Source organism: Chionomys nivalis, chromosome 8 (assembly GCF_950005125.1).
Source record: "Chionomys nivalis chromosome 8, mChiNiv1.1, whole genome shotgun sequence".
NCBI classification, from domain to species: Eukaryota; Metazoa; Chordata; class Mammalia; order Rodentia; family Cricetidae; genus Chionomys; species Chionomys nivalis.
The window spans coordinates 14,489,177-14,507,612 of NC_080093.1; the positions used below are offsets into that span (position 1 = coordinate 14,489,177).

The 18,436-nt window shown below is 46.9% G+C and overlaps 1 protein-coding gene across 4 annotated transcripts; it reads right to left on the bottom strand.

The window, feature by feature from the left end:
* Positions 1-5,764: 5,764 nt before the first annotated feature.
* On the bottom strand, positions 5,765-17,874 carry Nolc1 (nucleolar and coiled-body phosphoprotein 1). 4 transcript variants are annotated; one of them, XM_057779522.1, is made up of 13 exons: positions 17,684-17,874; positions 14,423-14,478; positions 14,167-14,309; positions 13,936-14,069; positions 12,660-12,819; positions 10,345-10,463; positions 9,935-10,067; positions 9,250-9,378; positions 8,953-9,063; positions 8,232-8,855; positions 8,007-8,113; positions 7,808-7,900; positions 5,765-7,652 (listed from the first exon to the last, which is right to left on the bottom strand). In XM_057779522.1, the coding sequence occupies exons 1-13, from the start codon at positions 17,801-17,803 to the stop codon at positions 7,494-7,496; spliced, it is 2,088 nt and encodes a 695-aa protein (XP_057635505.1). In that variant the 5' UTR covers positions 17,804-17,874; the 3' UTR covers positions 5,765-7,493. The 4 variants fall into 4 exon arrangements, with proteins under 4 accessions (XP_057635505.1, XP_057635503.1, XP_057635504.1 ...); XM_057779520.1 differs by having other exon boundaries at positions 9,935-10,073; XM_057779521.1 differs by having other exon boundaries at positions 12,660-12,822.
* Between the last annotated feature and the right edge of the window lie 562 nt (positions 17,875-18,436).

Sequence of the window (18,436 nt, forward strand, 5' to 3'; positions counted from 1 at the left end):
GAACTGAGACAGCATCAGAGAGGTAAGTATCCCAACATTAGGAGCTTCTCTTACTGCTGCAGCAAAACACACACAGTTCGCTCTTCCACATGTCCCTCACTCTCCCTCACGTCCCTCACTGTCCCTCACGCCCCTCACTGTCCCTCACGTCCCTCACAGTCCCTCACTGTCCCTCACACCCCTCTCCAGGATGCCACTGCATGTCGTCAGGTCCAAAGCATACAAAGTAGATTCTTATTTTCTTGTTTTTTTGAGACAGGGTTTCTCTATGAAACTTTCCTGGCTATCCTGGAACTCGCTCTGTAGACCAGGCTGGCCTCGAACTCACAGAGATCCACCTGCCTCTGCCTCTGGAGTTTTGGGATTAAAGGCATGCACCACGACTGCCCAACCAAAGATTTAAAAAAAAAAAAAAAATACAGGTCTCCTTATATAGCCATGGCTGGACTGAAACTCTCCCTGTAGACCAGGCTGGCCTCAAACTCACAGAGATCACCTGCCTCTGCTTCCCAAGTGTTGGATTGAAAGGTGAGAGCCACACCCCACTTCCCGGCTTGAGCTGGATTTCTACTTCTTCTCATTTATCTACTTTGTACAGACATCATTTTTGTTTGTTTACTTCCTCTACTTCTCTATTTCTTTTTAAAAAAGATTTATTTATTTTTGTAAACAGTGACCTGCCTGCAGGTCAATAGAGGGCACCAGATTGGATTATAAATGGTTGTGAGCCTTCATGGGGTTGCTGGGAATTGATCTCAGGACCTCTTGACCTCTGGAAGAGCAGCCGGTGCTCTCAACTGCTGAGTTATCTCTCCAGCCCCTTCTTCCAGTTCTTTGATTTGTCTTTAAAACAGAGATGCATCTCAGCACCAAAGAGGCAGAAGCAAGTGGATTATCATGAATTTGGGGTCAGCCTAGCTTATATGGCGAGGAGTTCCAGACCAGCCAGGGCTACAATTCCCCCCACAAAAGTGTGAGCTGGGTATGGTTGCTGACACCGATAATTCCGGCACTAAAGAAGTTGAGGCAAAAAGATTGCCACAAGTTATAGGTCAACTTGGCAATATAATTAATGAGTTCCATGGCAAGCTGGGGTACAATGTGAAACACTGTCTCAAAAAAAAATTGTTGCTGCGTGCGATGGCACATCATTTATCCTAGCGCTCTGGGAGCCCTGTGAATTGGAGGCCAGCCTGGTGTCTGCAGCAAGTTCCACGGCAGCCAGTGCCACACAGAGACCCTGTCAAAGCATGGTAGCATGCACTTAGCATCCCAGCACTGGGGAGGTCAATCCCTGGGGCCTCCTGGCTAGCCAACATGGCCGACTCAGTGAGACCCAGGTTAAGTGTGAGACTCTGCCACAAAAAAACAAAGATGGACATGTGTAAAGTTTGACTCTTTGGGCTTTTTGAGGGACCCACCACCCAGCTCCCAAATAAATCACAGGTGGGGGCTTTTTCTTAGTTAGGAATGTCTGGCCTTAGCTTGGCTTGCTTCTTGCCCGCTTTTCTCAAATTATCCCGACTACTTTTTGTCTCTTGGCCTTTTCCTTTTCTTCCTTCTGTGGATCTTACTTTCACTCTTACTCCATGGCTGGCTGACTGGCTGGCTCCTGATGTCCTCCTCTCCTTGTTCTCTTGTTCCTCCTTTTTATCCTGTCTGCCTGCCAGCCCCGCCTGTCCTTGCTCCTGCCTCACTACTGGCCACTCAGCTCTTCATTAGACCATCAGGTGTTTTAGACAGGTGAAGAATCGCAGCTTCACAGAGTTAAACAAATACAGTGTAAACAAGTCACATGTCTTAACATATTCCCAATGTAGACAGAATCGAAAGAATGACCACTGAAGCTGACTACAAGATCTGCAATCCAAAGAGTAAACCCAGAAAGCTTTAGGTTATATCTAGGTCAAAAAATAAAATCAACCCAACGTGTAAACATATTTTTTCATGTTTCATGGCTTGCCTCATCTCACTTGTCCCAAGGAAACGGCACCACCTTAAACAGAAATGAACAAAACAAAAGCCTTTCTGTGCTACCCAGGAAGAGAACCACACATCATTGTTCTTGTTTGGTCACTTAAAGAGAAACTGCAGGGTGCACAGCCCTTGATACAAATAAAGTAGAAGGGTTATCTTCAAATTTTGCGTGGCAGGAGCCCCCCTCCACCGGCACCCATCTTGACTTCCTGATAGACGAGCATATCTACAAAAGAAAAAGTGATGACATATCCATTAAAACTCTGAAGACTGGGCGGTGGTGGCGCACACCTTTAATCCCAGCACTCAGGAGGCAGAGGCAGGCGGGTCTCTGTGAGTTTGAGGCCAGCCTGGTCTACAAGAGCTAGTTCCAGGACAGGCTCCAAAGGTACACAGAGAAATTTTGTCTCGAAAAACAAGAAAGAGAGGAAGAAAGAAAGAAAGAAAGAAAGAAAGAAAGAAAGAAAGAAAGAAAGAAAGAAAGAAAGAAAGATTGATTAAGGAAGGAAGGAAGACTGATGAGAGAAAGAAAGAAAGAAAGAAAGAAAGAAAGAAAGAAAGAAAGAAAGAAAGAAAGAAAGAAAGAGAGAAAGCTGTGAAAGAAAGATGTCACTGTTATCCCCTCCAGGAATTCCATCCACTGGAGCCACTCTGACTTCACTCATGAAAGCCTCATGAACCAGATCCAAGCAGCTGCATCTTCGAGTGGTAAATGACCCCAGGGCTGCTGACTGTTGCCTTGTATGCAGCGGCTCTCCCCGCTTTGTGAACACTGCCATCCTGGCAACAAGGAGCTCCCCAGGTAGGTCTGATGTGGTGGATGCTGGCCCCAAAAGTTCTGTGCATACACATCAATAGATCATGCTTGGGACCTATATAGCAGTGTGGAAGGTCGCGACCCCAACAGGGGTCATATATCATATATTTACATTACGGTTCATGTAAATTACAGTTATGAAGTAGCCACAAAATAATTTCATGGTTGGGGGTCACCGCAACATGAGGAACTGGATTAAAGGGTGGCAGAGGACAGGTGAGAACCCAGTGATCTATGGAGTCCCTAAGGAGGAGAAGCAGTAACAGTGGCAGAGCTACACCCAGGAGGAATTTCAAGGACTCAGTCTCTGAGTTTGACAGCTGCTTAGCCTGAGGTGAGTTCGGAGTCCTACGGGTCACCTCTGTGCCTATGTGATCTAGTTCCTGCGGAGAGCAGCCAGCCAGGGAGCACTGTAGCTTCTGATGCTGAGAGCCTGAATGGGCAGGCACAGCCGCTGAATGAGCTTATGTCTACTACGAACACTTCACCAAAGGTAAGAAGATCGAAGGAGGGGGCTGGAGAGATGGCTCAGTAGTTCAGAGCACGGATTGCTCTTCCAATGGTCCTGAGTTCAATTCCCAGCAACCACATGGTGGCTCACAACCATCTTTAGTGGGATCATATATATATATCCTGTTCAGTTCAGGATAGAGTACATTGCTTATTTCCTGAAAGCTGCCTTTCTCACTTCCTAAACACAACTCTTAGCCATCCATGAAGGCAACCAATATTCCCTCTGTATCTATCTTTATACTTTTTTGTTGTCGTTTTTGAGACAGGGTTTCTCTGTGTAGCCCTGGCTATCCTGGAACTCAGAGATGACCCGCCTCTACCTTCTGAGTGCTGGGATTAAAGGTGTGTGCCACCACCGCCTGACTTTATACTCTTTATATCGCTTTTCCCTCCTTATTCCTTCACTTGGGTGGGTGGCAGGGTTCCACAGGAGTCTTGGCTTTTACAAGCCACATTGCTTGCAGCTGGCTTTCAGGTGACAGATGATCCCATAGGCCAGACTGCCTTTTGGTACCCTCCAGAAACAGCTGCAACTAAGATCAGTCTTACTCTGTATTTAGCTCACAGCAAGAACAGGCTTCCTGCCGGGCGGTGGTGGCGCACGCCTTTAATCCCAGCACTCGGGAGGCAGAGGCAGGCGGATCTCTGTGAGTTCGAGACCAGCCTGGTCTACAAGAGCTAGTTCCAGGACAGGCTCCAAAAACCACAGAGAAACCCTGTCTCGAAAAACCAAAAAAAAAAAAAAAAAAAAAAAAAAAAAAAAAAAAGAACAGGCTTCCTATGCGGTGGGTAAGAGCGCCACCTACTGGCCTCTTCAGTAACTGCATAAGTGTAAGAGGTACTTCAGAGCTGCAATTCTGAAAACTCACCTTTAGAATAATTGTTTCCCTGGGTCAAGAGTATTATTCTGGGGCTGAGAACATGACTCAGCTGGTGGGGTGCTAACCTACTACTGTTCATGAGTAGTTGGCTTTGATCTCCAGCACCACATAAGACGTGGTACATTGCACTCTAATCCCAGAACTCTGGAAAAAAGTTCAGTCATTCTCAGCTACAGTGAGGCCTGAGTTACATGAGATCCTGTCGTAAGTTTTGTAGACAAGTGTGCGACACCACGATTAGTCTAGACCCAGTCTTTAAAAAAAAAAAAGTGTGGCTAATTAAAGACACCTTGCCTAAGCCTGAAGACCCAATCACCAGGACCCACATGGTGGAAAAACTGACTCATAGCTGCTGTGTGGCATGTGCACTACTGCAGTGTCCCACCCATCCACCCACAAACTTCATATATGTATGTGCACCATATTCACGCCTGGTACCCAAGGTCAGAATAGGGCTTTGGATCCTCTGGAACTGGGGTTGTGAACCATTCGCCACGTGGTTCCTCTACAAAAGCAGTAAGTGCTGCTTTAAACTATTGATCCATCTGTCCAGCTCCAATAAGTGGAATTTTAAAAAAGGTTTTATAGGGGCTGGAGATGGGTCAGTGGTCAAGAGCACTGGCTGCTCTTCTGCAGGACCTGGGTCTACTTCCCAGCTCACAACTATGTTACTCCAGTTCGAATGGATCAAAACCCTCACACATACGTTCAGTCAAAACACCAATGTACATAAACTAAAAATAAAAAAAAATTAAAGTTCCATAGTCAGACTAGTCATGATGTAAGGGAAGAGGACCCTAAGTTGTTTTTTCAAGACAAAGTTTCACTATGTAGCCCTGGCTGTCTTGGAACTCACTCTGTAGATTGGTTGACCTCAAAGATCCACCTGCCTCTGTCTTCTCAGTCCTGGGATTAATGGGGTACGACACTACCGCCCGGCTGTATTTTCTTTCTTTTTTTTTTTTTCCTGGTTTTTCGAGACAGAATTTCTCTGTGGTTTTGGAGCCTGTCCTGGAACTAGCTCTTGTAGACCAGGCTGGTCTCAAACTCACAGAGATCCGCCTGCCTCTGCCTCCCAAGTGCTGGGATTAAAGGCGCCGGCTGTATTTTCTTGAAATAGGGTCTCACTATGTAGTATTGTATAACCTGGAACTTTCTGTGTAGACTAGGCTAGCCTGGAATTAGAAGTCTACAGTACTACACCCAGACCAAAATAAGGCTTTTTCTTCTTTTTGTGCGACAGGGTTTCTCTGTGTAGCCCTGGCTATACTGGTTCTTGCTCTATAGACCAGGCTGGCCTCTACCTCCTAAGTGCTGACATTTTAATGTAAAAATCATTTAACCCCTAGATGCAAATGCAAAAAGCACAGGCTAGGTTTGGTTTATAGGCCATCTTGTGAATTCCCAACTGAACCGTGCAGTAGCTGAGCCTAGCAACCGTACTGAGAAGTGTGGGTAGGATCTGGCAAACTGCTGCCAAGAAACCTCTGTAATGAACTCTCAACAGGTCCCAAACCTGCCCCTCGTTCTGCTGTGTAGAGCTGAGGCCTTACACTCACAAAAATAACTCAGGACATCATAAAGCATCCAGTTTATTGTTTTGTAGCGAGCCACACAGCTCTGACCACGCAGACATGAGCACATTCTCTGTCACAGAAAACCAGCTCTAACAAGTTATCAGGTGACTGTGGAACTGAACACGGAAGGCCGTTCTTGACATCTTCCTCTTCATCCGTGAAACCTGGGCCTGTCCTCACGTCAGATCTTCCTTCCCTCCCTCATGCCGGCTGAGCTCTGTCAATGGTCTCATTCCAAGTCTTTATCGTCTACTTCCTTGGCCCAGGAATCTCTCTGCTCATTTGTGTATTTACTTAAAGTGTCAGGGATCAAACTAGGGTCTCATGGATGCTCGGCAAGCGCACTATCCAAGATATGCCTCCCAGCGGTACCCATTAGTCTGCATCAGTAACTCCACAGCTAAGGTACTAACAATTAGTCCAGAAGACCAACTTAAACAAGACACAATCACTCCCAGGTACCACCCAAGACAAAATGATAAATTCAGATGCCGCCAACCCCCCTGTTCTCCAGCCTGTCTCTGTAAGGTCCTTCACGCCTCACAACTTTCCCGTGGATGTGCCCACTGAACCTACTAGATACTGGGGGCTGAGGATTTTATATTTGAATCCATCATTTCCATTTCCTTGACCGGTGGTTTTCAACCATGCAGAAATTAATTACACCAATTTCATGTCACCACTGTTACCAAGACAGAAGTAATTAAGCATTGTCATTCAGTTTGTGACGATGTTAAAAACAATCAAATACAGTCATGAACTTAGAATACACAGCAGTAATAGTCAAGTTGTTGAAAATGCCTTTCAATATCAGAAAAGCTTGCTCTGAAATTAAAACCAAGATGAACTGTAAACATGTAATATTAACTACTAAAAACAAAATACTCAAGACACTTATATTCACACCACACAAAATTCTGCCTGTTAACTCCCACCCCAGACAGGGTTTCTGTGTAGCCCTGGCTGTCCTGAAACTCAGAGATCTACCTGCCTCTGTCCCCCAAGTGCTGGGATTAAAGGTGTGCGCCACCACTGCCTATCAATTTTATAGGCTGTTATATTCCAAGAACAGCAATTTTATCCCCAAAAACTGGTAGATCCATGCTGGCTTCTGAAAGCATCAATCTCACCCAGTGAGTCAGTGCCCACCATTTTCTGCTTTTTGAGGAAAGGAAGGGTTAAATGTGGACATGTGCACTCACGTGAGTAGAATCCTCCAGGGAGAAACTATTTTTTTTTTGGTTTTACGAGACAGGGTTTTTCTGTAGTTTTGGAGCCTATCCTGGAACTAGCTCTTGTAGACCAGGCTGGCCTTGAACTCACAGAGATCCACCTGCCTCTGCCTCCCGAGTGCTGGGATTAAAGGTGTGCGCCACCACCGCCCAGTCTTTACCATATGACATTTTGCTATGTCTTAGGCAATAGCTAAGACTTGAATCTGTAGAACTGACTTCTGAAAATCACAACAAAAATCTGTACGAAATCATTTAATATAAAATATAAAACTTCTCAGTATGAAGACCCCCAGAACAGGAAGGCAATGACAACACTCAAAAACAAACCCACATAAAAGTGGAACACAAAAGGTCTGGAGACTGTAACGACGTCAGGGTCTGCTCAAAACATCCTTGCTGTGAGACCCTCCCCTAACAACACCGAGTCTCTGGTCCAGTGGAGGTGACGGGCCAGTCTCTCAATATCACCTTCCTTTTCTAAGATGGCCACAGGTCACTCGCTATCAAACTTGACAGAATTGACCTGGACAGAGATGGAGCCTCCCCGGTAGCTGCCCCGCTTTTTCTTCGTTTTTTCATGTCGGAAGGACTTGCCTTTGGTGAACTTCAGGACCTGATTGGCTCGCTCACCCCAGTCTCCAGCTGCCCCTCGCTGGTAAACAATGAGAGGTTAATACACAGAAGACAACACCAAAGCCCTGTCACCTCCCCTACTGTCCCTTCAAGGCAATCTGAATCCATGAGGTTCCAGCAACCTAAACCCAACTGCCCTTCTCTCCCAGGTCCCGAGCAGCCAACACCCCTCACCTTGGCATCAAAGGAATTGTCTGCTACTCGTGAGTCCACCTCAATCTCCTCTTCCCTGACCCTTCGGAATGGGGACGATGCCCTTTTTTCTGCCTAGAGAACGAAGCAGAAGATATGGTGCTGACTGACAGCCCCGTGGTGTCAGGCCCAACTGTCAAGGTTTAAGGGCGTATTGTGAGGACACTATGGAGCAGCGTACTTTCTTCCTTTTTGGAAAGGTGTTTGGAGTCTGGAGCTTAACTTTCTTAGCTTGAGGAGTCTCTGCTTCTTCCGCTGTCTCATTCTGCTTTCGTTTCTTTCCTGAACCTGCAAAACAATAGCCAGACTCAAAAGTCAGGGGGCAAACATCTCCCTGTCTACCTTCCCCCTGAGTATACCCAGTAATGGAGGATAAAACCCAGGGGGTGACCCTACAGATATAGACCTGACTTGGAAGCCGACACTGCCGCCTTTTTCGGCTCTTCCTCTTCTTCTTCCTCCTCCTCCTCGCTTTCCCTGTCTGCTTTTCCGTTCTGAGAAGCTGGAGTGCCATTGGCCTTGCTGGCCTGTGGTTTAGCAGTGCCCTTGCTCTTGGGCTTCTCCTCCTCCTCCTCCTCACTGGAGTCTTCTGAGGAGCTGCTGCTCTTGGCTGCTGCTTTCTTCACAGCTGCTGGTTTGGATGCGGTTCCACCTCCTGCTGCCTTCTTAGCTGGAGGCTTAGGTGTCTTCTCCTCTTCATCACTGCTGGAACTATCTGAGTCAGAGCTGCTGTCCGCAGCCTGAGGAGCCTGTTTGGCGGGCAGAGATGGTGCTGCTTTAGCAGTAACCTTGGGCTTCGGGGTTGTCACAGCTTTCTTTGTCGTCTCCTCCTCGCTGGAGCTGCTCTGCTCCTCGCTGGAGCTGCTGTCAGCCTTTCTGGTCTGAGGTTTCTGGCCACTACCTGCAGGTTGCTTAGGAGTTACAGCTGCCTTAGCTGCAGATGGCTTGGGAGTGACAGCTGACTTGCTTAAGGAATTCTTGGTGGTACTGACTGGCTTGGCAGGAGCTTCATCCTCAGAACTGTCAGAATCTAGATAAGAGGACAGATGAACAGCTCCCTAAAAACAAATTCAGAGGAACCCCAATACAATGAGTATCCCAGGGACCCCAGGGTTGAGCAGCATTACCCGAGCTGTCTGAAGAGCTCTCTGCTTTCTTCTTCACTGGAGTTGGTTTGGCAGGTGTCTTGGAGACAACTGCTTTAGCAGGGGTTTTTTTCTCCTCCTCGGAACTTGAATCTGGGGAGAACTTGTGACATTAGGAAAGGTCCAGAATTGCAAGCCAACCAGGAAAGCAATGGAAATAACGTAACAATTTACACAGTCCTGAGCTTTCTCTTACATCACTCAAAAGCAACAGAGGTGCAGAGTATTTTTCTGTGTTCCTCGCCCCATCCCTTAGTTCCACCGCATCCTGGAACTCACCAGACTCCTCACTGCTGTCCTCACTGCTTTCTGCAGGCTGTTTCTGCACGACAGCTTTCTTTGGAGACTGGGTTCCCAAGGACTTCTTTTGCAAAGGAACAGAAGGTGGTGGGACTGAACTGTAAGGACCTTTTAAAAGGTAGAATAGTTTTGAAACATGCATTAGTTAGGCACGGTGGTTCATGCCTGTAATTCTGACATTCATAAGGCTAAGGTAGGAAGAATACTGTGAATTTGAGGTTAGCCTGGGCCTCAAATATTTCAAATAAACATGGCTATTCTTCTGGAGGTCCTGAGTTCATTTCCCAGCAATCACATGGTGGCTCACAACCATCTTAATGAGATATGGTGCCCTCTTCTGGATTGTAGGTATATTTGCAGGCAGAGTGCTGTACCCATAATAAATAAATAAATCTTTAAAACAGACAGGTAACAGAAATAATAAATTATGCACACAGGATTGTATCTTTTAAGAACAAAACCTGCCTAACATGCATAAAGTCCTAGGTTTAATCCTTAGCACCACAAAATAAAGTGAGTACTTAAATTCTTTGGTTCTCTCTACCTAGAAACAGGGCTTACTCCCTTTCAGCAGAATCTCTAGCAGTGTGTCACTCTTAGTTGCTGGGCCATGAGGACCGTTTCACAGGCGCATTCGACAGCCTGATGCCTAGTGTCCAATCACCTGGTTTTTTCTTCACGGGTTTTTTCTGTTCTTCCTCTTCACTAGAAGACTCTTCACTGCTAGAGCTCTTCTGGGTAGGGGTGGCAGCTACTTTCACTGGTGCCTTGGCCACGACTTGCTTTTTAGGTATAGTCTGCATCTGAGAGAAAAATTTAAATTAGAGGAAAATAACTTTCCAAATAATTCAATCAAGCTGAAGTAATAGCGCACGACTTTGATCCCAGCACTCGAGAGGTGGAGGCGGGTGGAGTCTGAGACAAGCCTGGCCTACATAGCATCCAAGATAGTCAGGGCTACAGAAAAATCCTGTCTTGAAAAACAAGCAAAAATAAATAAATAAAAACAAACAAACCAAAACCCACAAGTCACTCCAATCGGAGAGACACCCTGTAGCTCCTTCACTTCCTGACCTTGGGGGGTGCTGCTGCCTTCTCCTCCTCCTCAGAGTCATCGCTGCTGCTGCTGTCGCTGTCGCTGCTGCTGGCTGCTTTGCCATTGGCTGCTTTAGGCTGTGCTCTCGCTGGTGAACCTGAGACACAAAGCCATATTGAGATAAATTGGGAGACTTCAAAAAAGCTCCTGTTAGCAGAGTTAAGAGTCGCTAGCAATTGTAAGGCTAGTGAAATGGCTCAGTGGATAAAGGCGCTTGTCACCAAGCATGAACTTGAAGCCTAGTGGGTACACAGTAAAAGGAGAACCAGTTCTTTAAGCTGTCCCTCCTCTTCAGCTCCATGTGCAGTGCACGCTGTGACAAGTACAGATACACCTCACAGACAATAAGCCACTTAAACATCACTTTCTCAGTCTTTCTCTTCAACCTCTATTCACAGATCTTGTAAAGCCTAAGTCAGCCCACATCATAAGAAACACTTGTTTTATGGAGTAAGGGCAGCAGTGAAAGCAGGAAAGAACACACAGCCTGTACTTATCACACACACAGCCCAGCCTGAGAATCTGCTCAGCTGCGACTGAGGGTCTAACCTCAGGCTGAGAGGAGGCGTGTACCACTAAGCTGAGCTAAGGAATGCCTATCAGTTCCACATGTGATAGCCTGAGGCAGGAAGATCACAAGTTTAAGGCCACAGGATTACAGTGAGTTCTGACCTTACCCAAGGAAGAAACAAAATATGCGTAACACACACACACACACACACACACAAAACCTTAGCACTTGGAAGCAGAGGTAGGAGGATGAAATACAAGGCCAGCCTGGGCTTTAAAAAAATTTTTTTTCTCTCAAAAATAGAAATTAAGGGGCTGGAGAAATGGCTCAGCAGCTAAGAACATTTACTGGGGGGCTGGAGAGATGGCTCAGAGGTTAAGAGCATTGCCTGCTCTTCCAAAGGTCCTGAGTTCAATTCCCAGCAACCACATGGTGGCTCACAACCATCTGTAATGGGGTCTGGTGCCCTCTTCTGGCCTTCAGAATATTGTATACATAATAAATAAATAAATATTAAAAAAAAAAAAAAAAAGAACATTTACTGCAGTTCCCAGCACTCACATCACGCAGGTCTAATAACAGCCTCTAATGCACTTCCTCTAGCTCAAGTCCCAGAGTCCCCTGTATTCATACGGGGCATGCTCACGCACACACGGTTTATCACATAGGTCTGGCTGTCCTGGAACTTGAAGATCTGCTTGCCTCTGTCTCCCAAGTGCAGAGATTAATGGCATGCACTACTATACCTAGCTAAAAGTTCTTCTTTTTTTTTTTTGTTTTGTTTTTTTGTTTTGTTTTTCGAGACAGGGTTTCTCTGTGACTTTGGAGCCTGTCCTGGAACTAGCTCTTATAGACCAGGCTGGTCTCAAGTCACAGAGATCCGCCTGCCTCTCCTCCCGAGTGCTGGGATTAAAGGCGTGCGCCACCATCGCCCGGCCTAAAAATTCTTTTTAAAGTCATCTATCTTCCCCCTGGGTTTTATGACCATGTATCTGTAATTCTATCAAGAGGCTGAGACAGGATGACCTGGAACTTAATTGCTACTTAGCCCTTTAGTAAAAAAGGACTAATCAGTCCAAGGATGGTATGGGTTGCTATGCAAAAAGCAAATCTTAAAAAAAAGTTTTTCTTGCCAGGTGGTAGTGATGCACACCTTTAATCCCAGCACTTGGGAGGCAGAGGCAAGCGAGTTCAAGGCCAGCCTGATGTACAAAGCAAGTTCAAGGACAGACAGAACTGTTACAGAGAAACCTTGTATTAAAAAACCAAAAAAGAAATAAAAACCAAAGTTTTTCTTGCTAAAACCGCTGCTTTTCTTATATACTGGTCCCAGCCATAAAATTTTATAAAACTGTTTTTGATTTCTTCCCCCTCTTCAGATGGCCCAGAACTTGGGAAGTTAACTGAAACTGGCCCTAAATTACAGCAATTCCAGTTCAGCTGCAGGGATTACAGGAGCACACTATGCCTGCCGCACGTCTGTAGCATTGAGGACTAAACCCAGGGCCTTGCACATTTGAGGCAAGTACCCTCCCACAGACTTATCACAAGTACTGGAATAATGACCAGCCTCATATTCCCCTCCTAAAACTCTGAGACAGGGTCTCAGTAGGTTTTCTAGGCTCGCCTTATACTTCCACTCCTCCTGCTTCCCTTTTCTGGGTAGGTGAGATGACAGCCCTTTCCAGTCATGACCGGCCGAAGAGGAGGTGAACACCTGTCATTCGGCAACCATACCCATCTGACACTGGTTACAGCCTACCCTCCCGGGGACAGAAATACCTGGCTTGGCTGAGGCCTTCAGCTGAGCTTTGGCTGCTGGAACTGTCTTTAGCTTCTGGGTCTGCGGTGTTTCATCCTCCGAGCTTGAGTCAGACTCGGACTCAGAGCTCTTGGCTTTCTTAGGAGTTCTGACGGCCTTGGCTTGGGGCTTAACTACCTTCTGCTAAAGCAAAACAAAAATGGTGGCAAATGTCTTTAACTGAAACAAGTAGGAGTTAGACAGGTGGATCTGAGTTCAACGTCAGCCTGATCAACACAGAAGGTTCCAGGACAGCCAGTGCTATACAGAGAGACCCTATCTCAAACAAAAACCCACAAAATAGGACTGGAGAGGTGGCTCAGAGGTTAAGAGCACTGGCTATTCTTTCAAAAGTCCTGAGTTCAATTCCTAGCAACCACAAGATGGCTCACAACCATCTGTAATGTGATCTGGTGCCCTCTTCTCGTGTGCAGGCAGAACACTGTATACATACTAAATAAATATGCCAGGCGGTGGTGGCGCACACCTTTAATCCCAGCACTCAGGAGGCAGAGGCAAGCGGATCTCTGAGTTCGGAGCCAGTCTGATCTATAAGAGCTAGTTCTAGGACAGGCTCCAAAACTACAGAGAATCCCTGTCTTGAAAAATAAAAAGCCGGGCGGTGGTGGCGCACGCCTTTAATCCCAGCACTCGGGAGGCAGAGGCAGGCGGATCTCTGGGAGTTCGAGGCCAGCCTGGTCTAAAAGAGCTAGTTCCAGGACAGGCACCAAAGCTACAGAGAAGCCCTATCTCAAAAAACCAAAAAAAAAAAAAAAAGAACCCACTGAAATGGCAAGGAAAAGAAAGATAAAATACTCAAAGAGCTAAGCAGTGAAAAAGTTCAACAACTCGATAACACTGGCCTATTCCTCACAATCCTGTCAATAGCTCCCATCAAAACAACTGTGTTCTCGGGCCCTCTACATATCCCCAAGAACACACAGTCCCGAGTAAAGGTGATTTCTGCCTACATTTGGATCCCATCATTCTAGACCTCAATTTTATCTTCTCCTTCAAAAATCCCCAGAATTAGCCAGGTGGTGGGGGCACAGGCCTTTAATCCCAGCACTCGGGAGACAGAGGCAGGCGGATCTCTGTGAGTTTGAGGCCAGCCTGGTCTACAGAGCAAGTTCCAGGACAGGCTCCAAAGATACAGAGAAACCGTTTACTGAACAGCTCCCACCACCCCAACCATAGACTAGACTAGATAACCAGTTTAGGTTCATTGCCAAATTCTTTACAACGAAAGCTGCAAACCTGGACAGGCTTCTTCTTTTTGTTGTCTTCTTCCTCCTCCTCATCGCTGGATTCTTCGCTACTGCTGCTCTCTGAAGCTTTGGATACGGCCTTCCCAGCATGCTGAGGCAAACTGGTTCGCTTGGCAGGTACAGCTGAATAGGATAGGCGCCCACAAGAATCACTATGCTGTGCAGGCAGACGTCAAATGCCCTTCCTGAAGCACCGCCCCTGACCCCTGCAGCGCCTTACCAGCCTTCTTTGCTGGAGGTCCTTGGGCTTTGTCCTCTTCCTCACTGCTGTCCTCACTGCTATCACTGGACGAAGTCTCCTTCTTAGCCTTCTTGGTCACTGGTCCATTTGACTGTAACTTCCGCTTTGGGGCTTTGGTGGACCTATTGATTTAGATCAGGCGTACTTCTAAGGGATCAGAACTTTCTCAAAAAAGGGAACACAGCCCAGCCCACATAGGGGAGAAAACAGCCGAAGTGTAACAAGGAAAGCTTACTTGAGCCAGAAGCTATAGATGTCCAAGAGGGAAGAAGCATTGGCATCCTGCTGTGTCTACAAGAAAAGAGGCCAAATTAAAGAAATGGCATGATTCTACGTTATTCTTTCATCAAGACCTGCTTGCCGGGCGGTGGTGGCGCATGCCTTTAATTTCAGCACTTGGGAGGCAGAAGCAGGTGAATCTCTGTGAGTTCGAGACCAGCCTGGTCTACAAGAGCGAGTTCCAGGACAGGCTCCAAAACCACAGGGAAACCCTGTCTCAAAAAAACCAAAAAAAAAAAAAAAAAAAAAAAGACCTGCCTGGTTATAGGATATGGAGTTACAGACAGCCAGGGCTTTCTAAGAAGACCCTGTCTCAAAAAAAAAAAAAAAAAGTTATATGTTATTTACTTACTCAACTTGACATGGATGTATAAGATTTTCTCAACTTAGTTCACTTACATATCACCTGGCTGTGAGCATAAAAATGGGCTTCCTCTGATATATAATCTACTCCCAAGCCTTTCCAACCATACTTTTCAAAGTCTTAGAAAGATTTCAGCATTAATAATGTCGATAAAGAATATTGACGGCTGGGCTGGAGAGATGGCTCAGCGGTTAAGAGCACTACCTGCTCTTCCAAAGGTCCTGAGTTCAATTCCCAGCAACCACATGGTGGCTCACAACCATCTGTAATGAGGTCTGGTGCCCTCTTCTGGCCTGCAGAAGACAGAATATTGTATACATAATAAATAAATAATTAATTTAAAAAAAAATTAGTATTGACGGCTAAGTGGTGAAGAGAACACACTGCTCTTCTAGAGGACCTGCGCTCGTTCTCCACTACCCACCAGGAGACTCACAACTACCTGTTAATTTCAGATCCAGGGAGTTCTGACATTCCTGGTCTCTGCGAGCACCTGTACTAATGTTCACCACTGCAGGCTTAATTAATCGACTTTTTTCTTTTCTTTTTTTTTTTTTCGAAGCAGGGTTTCTCTGTAGTTTTGGAGCTTGTCCTGGAACTAGTTCTTGTAGACCAGGTTGGCCTTGAACTTACAGAGCTCCACCTGCCTCTGCCACAACTGACTTTTTTTTTTTTTTTTTTTTTTTTGGTTTTTCGAGACAGGGTTTCTCTGTGGTTTTGGAGCCTGTCCTGGAACTAGCTCTTGTAGACCAGGCTGGTCTCGAACTCACAGAGATTCGCCTGCCTCTGCCAATTAACTGACTTTTTAAAAGGTACGAGGTGTGGTGGCACATGCCTTTAACCCTAGCACTTGGGAGGGAGAGATAGGAAGATCTCTTGCGTTTGAGTTAACTTGGTCTAAATAGTGAGTCCCAGGACAGGCACAGTTACATAGAGATCCTGTATGAAAGAGAGAGAGAAAAGGAGGGAGGGAGGGAGGGAGGGAGGGAGGGAGGGAGGGAGGGAGGGAAGGAGGGAGGGAAGGAGGGAGGGAAGGAGGGAGGGAAGGAGGGAGGGAGACTTAAGGAAGAGTCATGCAATGGTGACACGTGCCCTTAATCCCATCACTCAGGAGGCAGAGCCAGGCGGGTCTCTGTGATTTCAGGAGGGCCAGAACAGCCAGAGCTGTTACAAAGAAACCCTGTTCAAAAGAAGAAAAGGGCACTAGATGGCTCAACAGTTAAGAGCTGACATGCCAGGCTGTCCGGGCTAAAGAAACTCCCTTGTGAAACTGATCTGATCCCTTCCCTTTGCAGCAAAGTTCCCCTCATCCTACTCGTACAAAGAAGTAGTCAACCTCAAAAGGCCTCACCTTAACCCAAGATTCTCATAATCTAAGGCAGGAGGATCAATAAGGCCAAGAGGCCTATCAAACAAGTTCTAGGCCAGGAAGGTCTGCAGAAACAAGGGGGGGAAGGAAAAAAAACTCGCAGACCAGGTGTGCAGCCTTTAATTCCAACAGTCTTTGAGGCCAGTCTAGTCAGCACATAAATTCCAGGCTAGCTAGGGTTACACAGGGAGACATTATCTCAAAAATAAAAGCAAAGCAAAAGCAGCCTAAGTTCTTAGTCTTGGTTCCATCCTTGGAAAAAGACCACAGGTCTACAGTTCCTCACGGTGTTTCCATGAATGCTGCAGCTCTCCTTGACTAGACTCTAAACATTTCACATCGTCCATTTCACCTTGCTCTTACATGGGTTCAAATCGCCCGAAAAGCTGTCCCTCATCTCGTGCTTACTGTCTACTTATAATGGGATCACTACTTCGTGCATTTTCTCTTGGTGCATCTCACGCATCAAAACTCTGTAAATTAAGCTGGACATGGTGGCACACACCTTTAATCCCAGTAAGTCAGGAACAACATGGTCTACAAAGCGAGTTCCAGGACAGCCAGGTTACACAAAGAATCCCTTTGTTGAAAAACTAAAGAACAGCGGGGTGGTGGTGGCACATGCCTTTAATCCCAGCACTCGGGAGGCAGAAGCAGGCGGATCTCTGTGAGTTCGAGGCCAGCCTGGTCTACAAGAGCCAGGCCAGGCTCCAAAAGTTACAGAGAAACCCTGTCGTGAAAAACTAAAAAGAAAAGAAAAAAAAAAGAAAAACCTAAAATAAAACAACAAAGTCTGTAAAGTAAATAACATTCTGCTATGTTCACATCCTAATACATTTTATATCTCAGAACCAGGAGGGTGAGGCAAGAGGAAGAAGTTCAAAGCCGTTCTCTCCTACACAAGGGCTACACAGAATCTGTCCCAAACAAAAGAAGGCTGCCAGGATCATATATGTAGAAAATCGCAGAGCCTGGCCAAAGCCTACATTTGTTTTATTCCACTACCTAAAGCTCCACGCTCAGTGGAAACTGGCAGGGAAGGATGTTCACTCCTCCTACAGAAAGTAGCCTCTCCCTACACTCATTCAATTCTTCTCTTGCAAAAATAAAACAATAAAATCCTAGCCTTCATTACTTTATCGTCGAGTCTCAGGCTAATTTGCGACCAAGGGTAAGGCCAACAAAAAAATACACCAGAAGACCGAAGCACCCTCTCAGCGGGACCAAGCGCTCGCTCATCGTATGTTGTCAGCCACATGACCTGGGCCACGCGGGACCCACGCCTGCCGTCGCTGCAAGACTCGCTAGTTAGACATGGTGGGAGGAGACGCCGAGGCCTCAAGCTTTGGAAAGGGGGGCAGAAAGGCTTCGCGGACATTAGACTGACAGACCCCAGACCGTTCCTCCTTGCCTCCTAAGCATGTCAAGGCCTAGAGATTCTTGGAGTCGACCCACCCCGGTCCGCGACCAAACCCAGGACTCACAGCGCCTGTCGCTTTTGCAAATTTGTTGGCCACCTCCGAAAGTTGGTTATCACGCAGAAAGCCGAGCACGAGGGGATAAAGGTCGCTTGGAACCACGCGGCGCAAGCCGGTATCCGCCATACTCCCGGTCTTACGCGTCACTACCGTCGCGCACGCTGCACGACTTAGGAACTCCAAAGCACGACCAGGGCAGGGGGCGGGCCCGGTGTCGTCATCACGTCGCGCGGCGCGCAGCGGAAGCGTGGGGCTCCCGAGGCGGCTCCCCCTCAACCTGGAGGCGGACCCAGGCGACGACATCCATAAGGTCTTTCCGGTCTCACGTGCGTCGCCATCCTGCTAAGGGCGGAGCCCGTGGGCCGCCCATTACGAAGGCGGAGCGTTTGCGTCAGAGGTCACGCTCCCTTCTGTGGCGGGAAAACTTGCGATTTCCCGCGCATTATCTTTGCTGAATGGATCTTTTTCCACAGTAGTTCTCCCAGCACCGGCTGCTGTTCAGACCCCACACGCATTTAATCCCACAGACAGGCTTTCTCTGACTGTCTTGGAACTCACTCTATAGAGCAGACTCCCTGTGTCTCCTGATTAAAGGTGTCCTACCACTACCGAATACTGTCACTCTGGTTTAATAAAAAGCTAAATAGCCAATAGCTAGGCAGGATTTCCAAGCACAGAGGATACTAAAAGGGCGGAGACAGAGCAAGCAAGAAAGCAGGATGACCAGTATGTAGATGAGTTAAACGAGCCTTAGGGCAG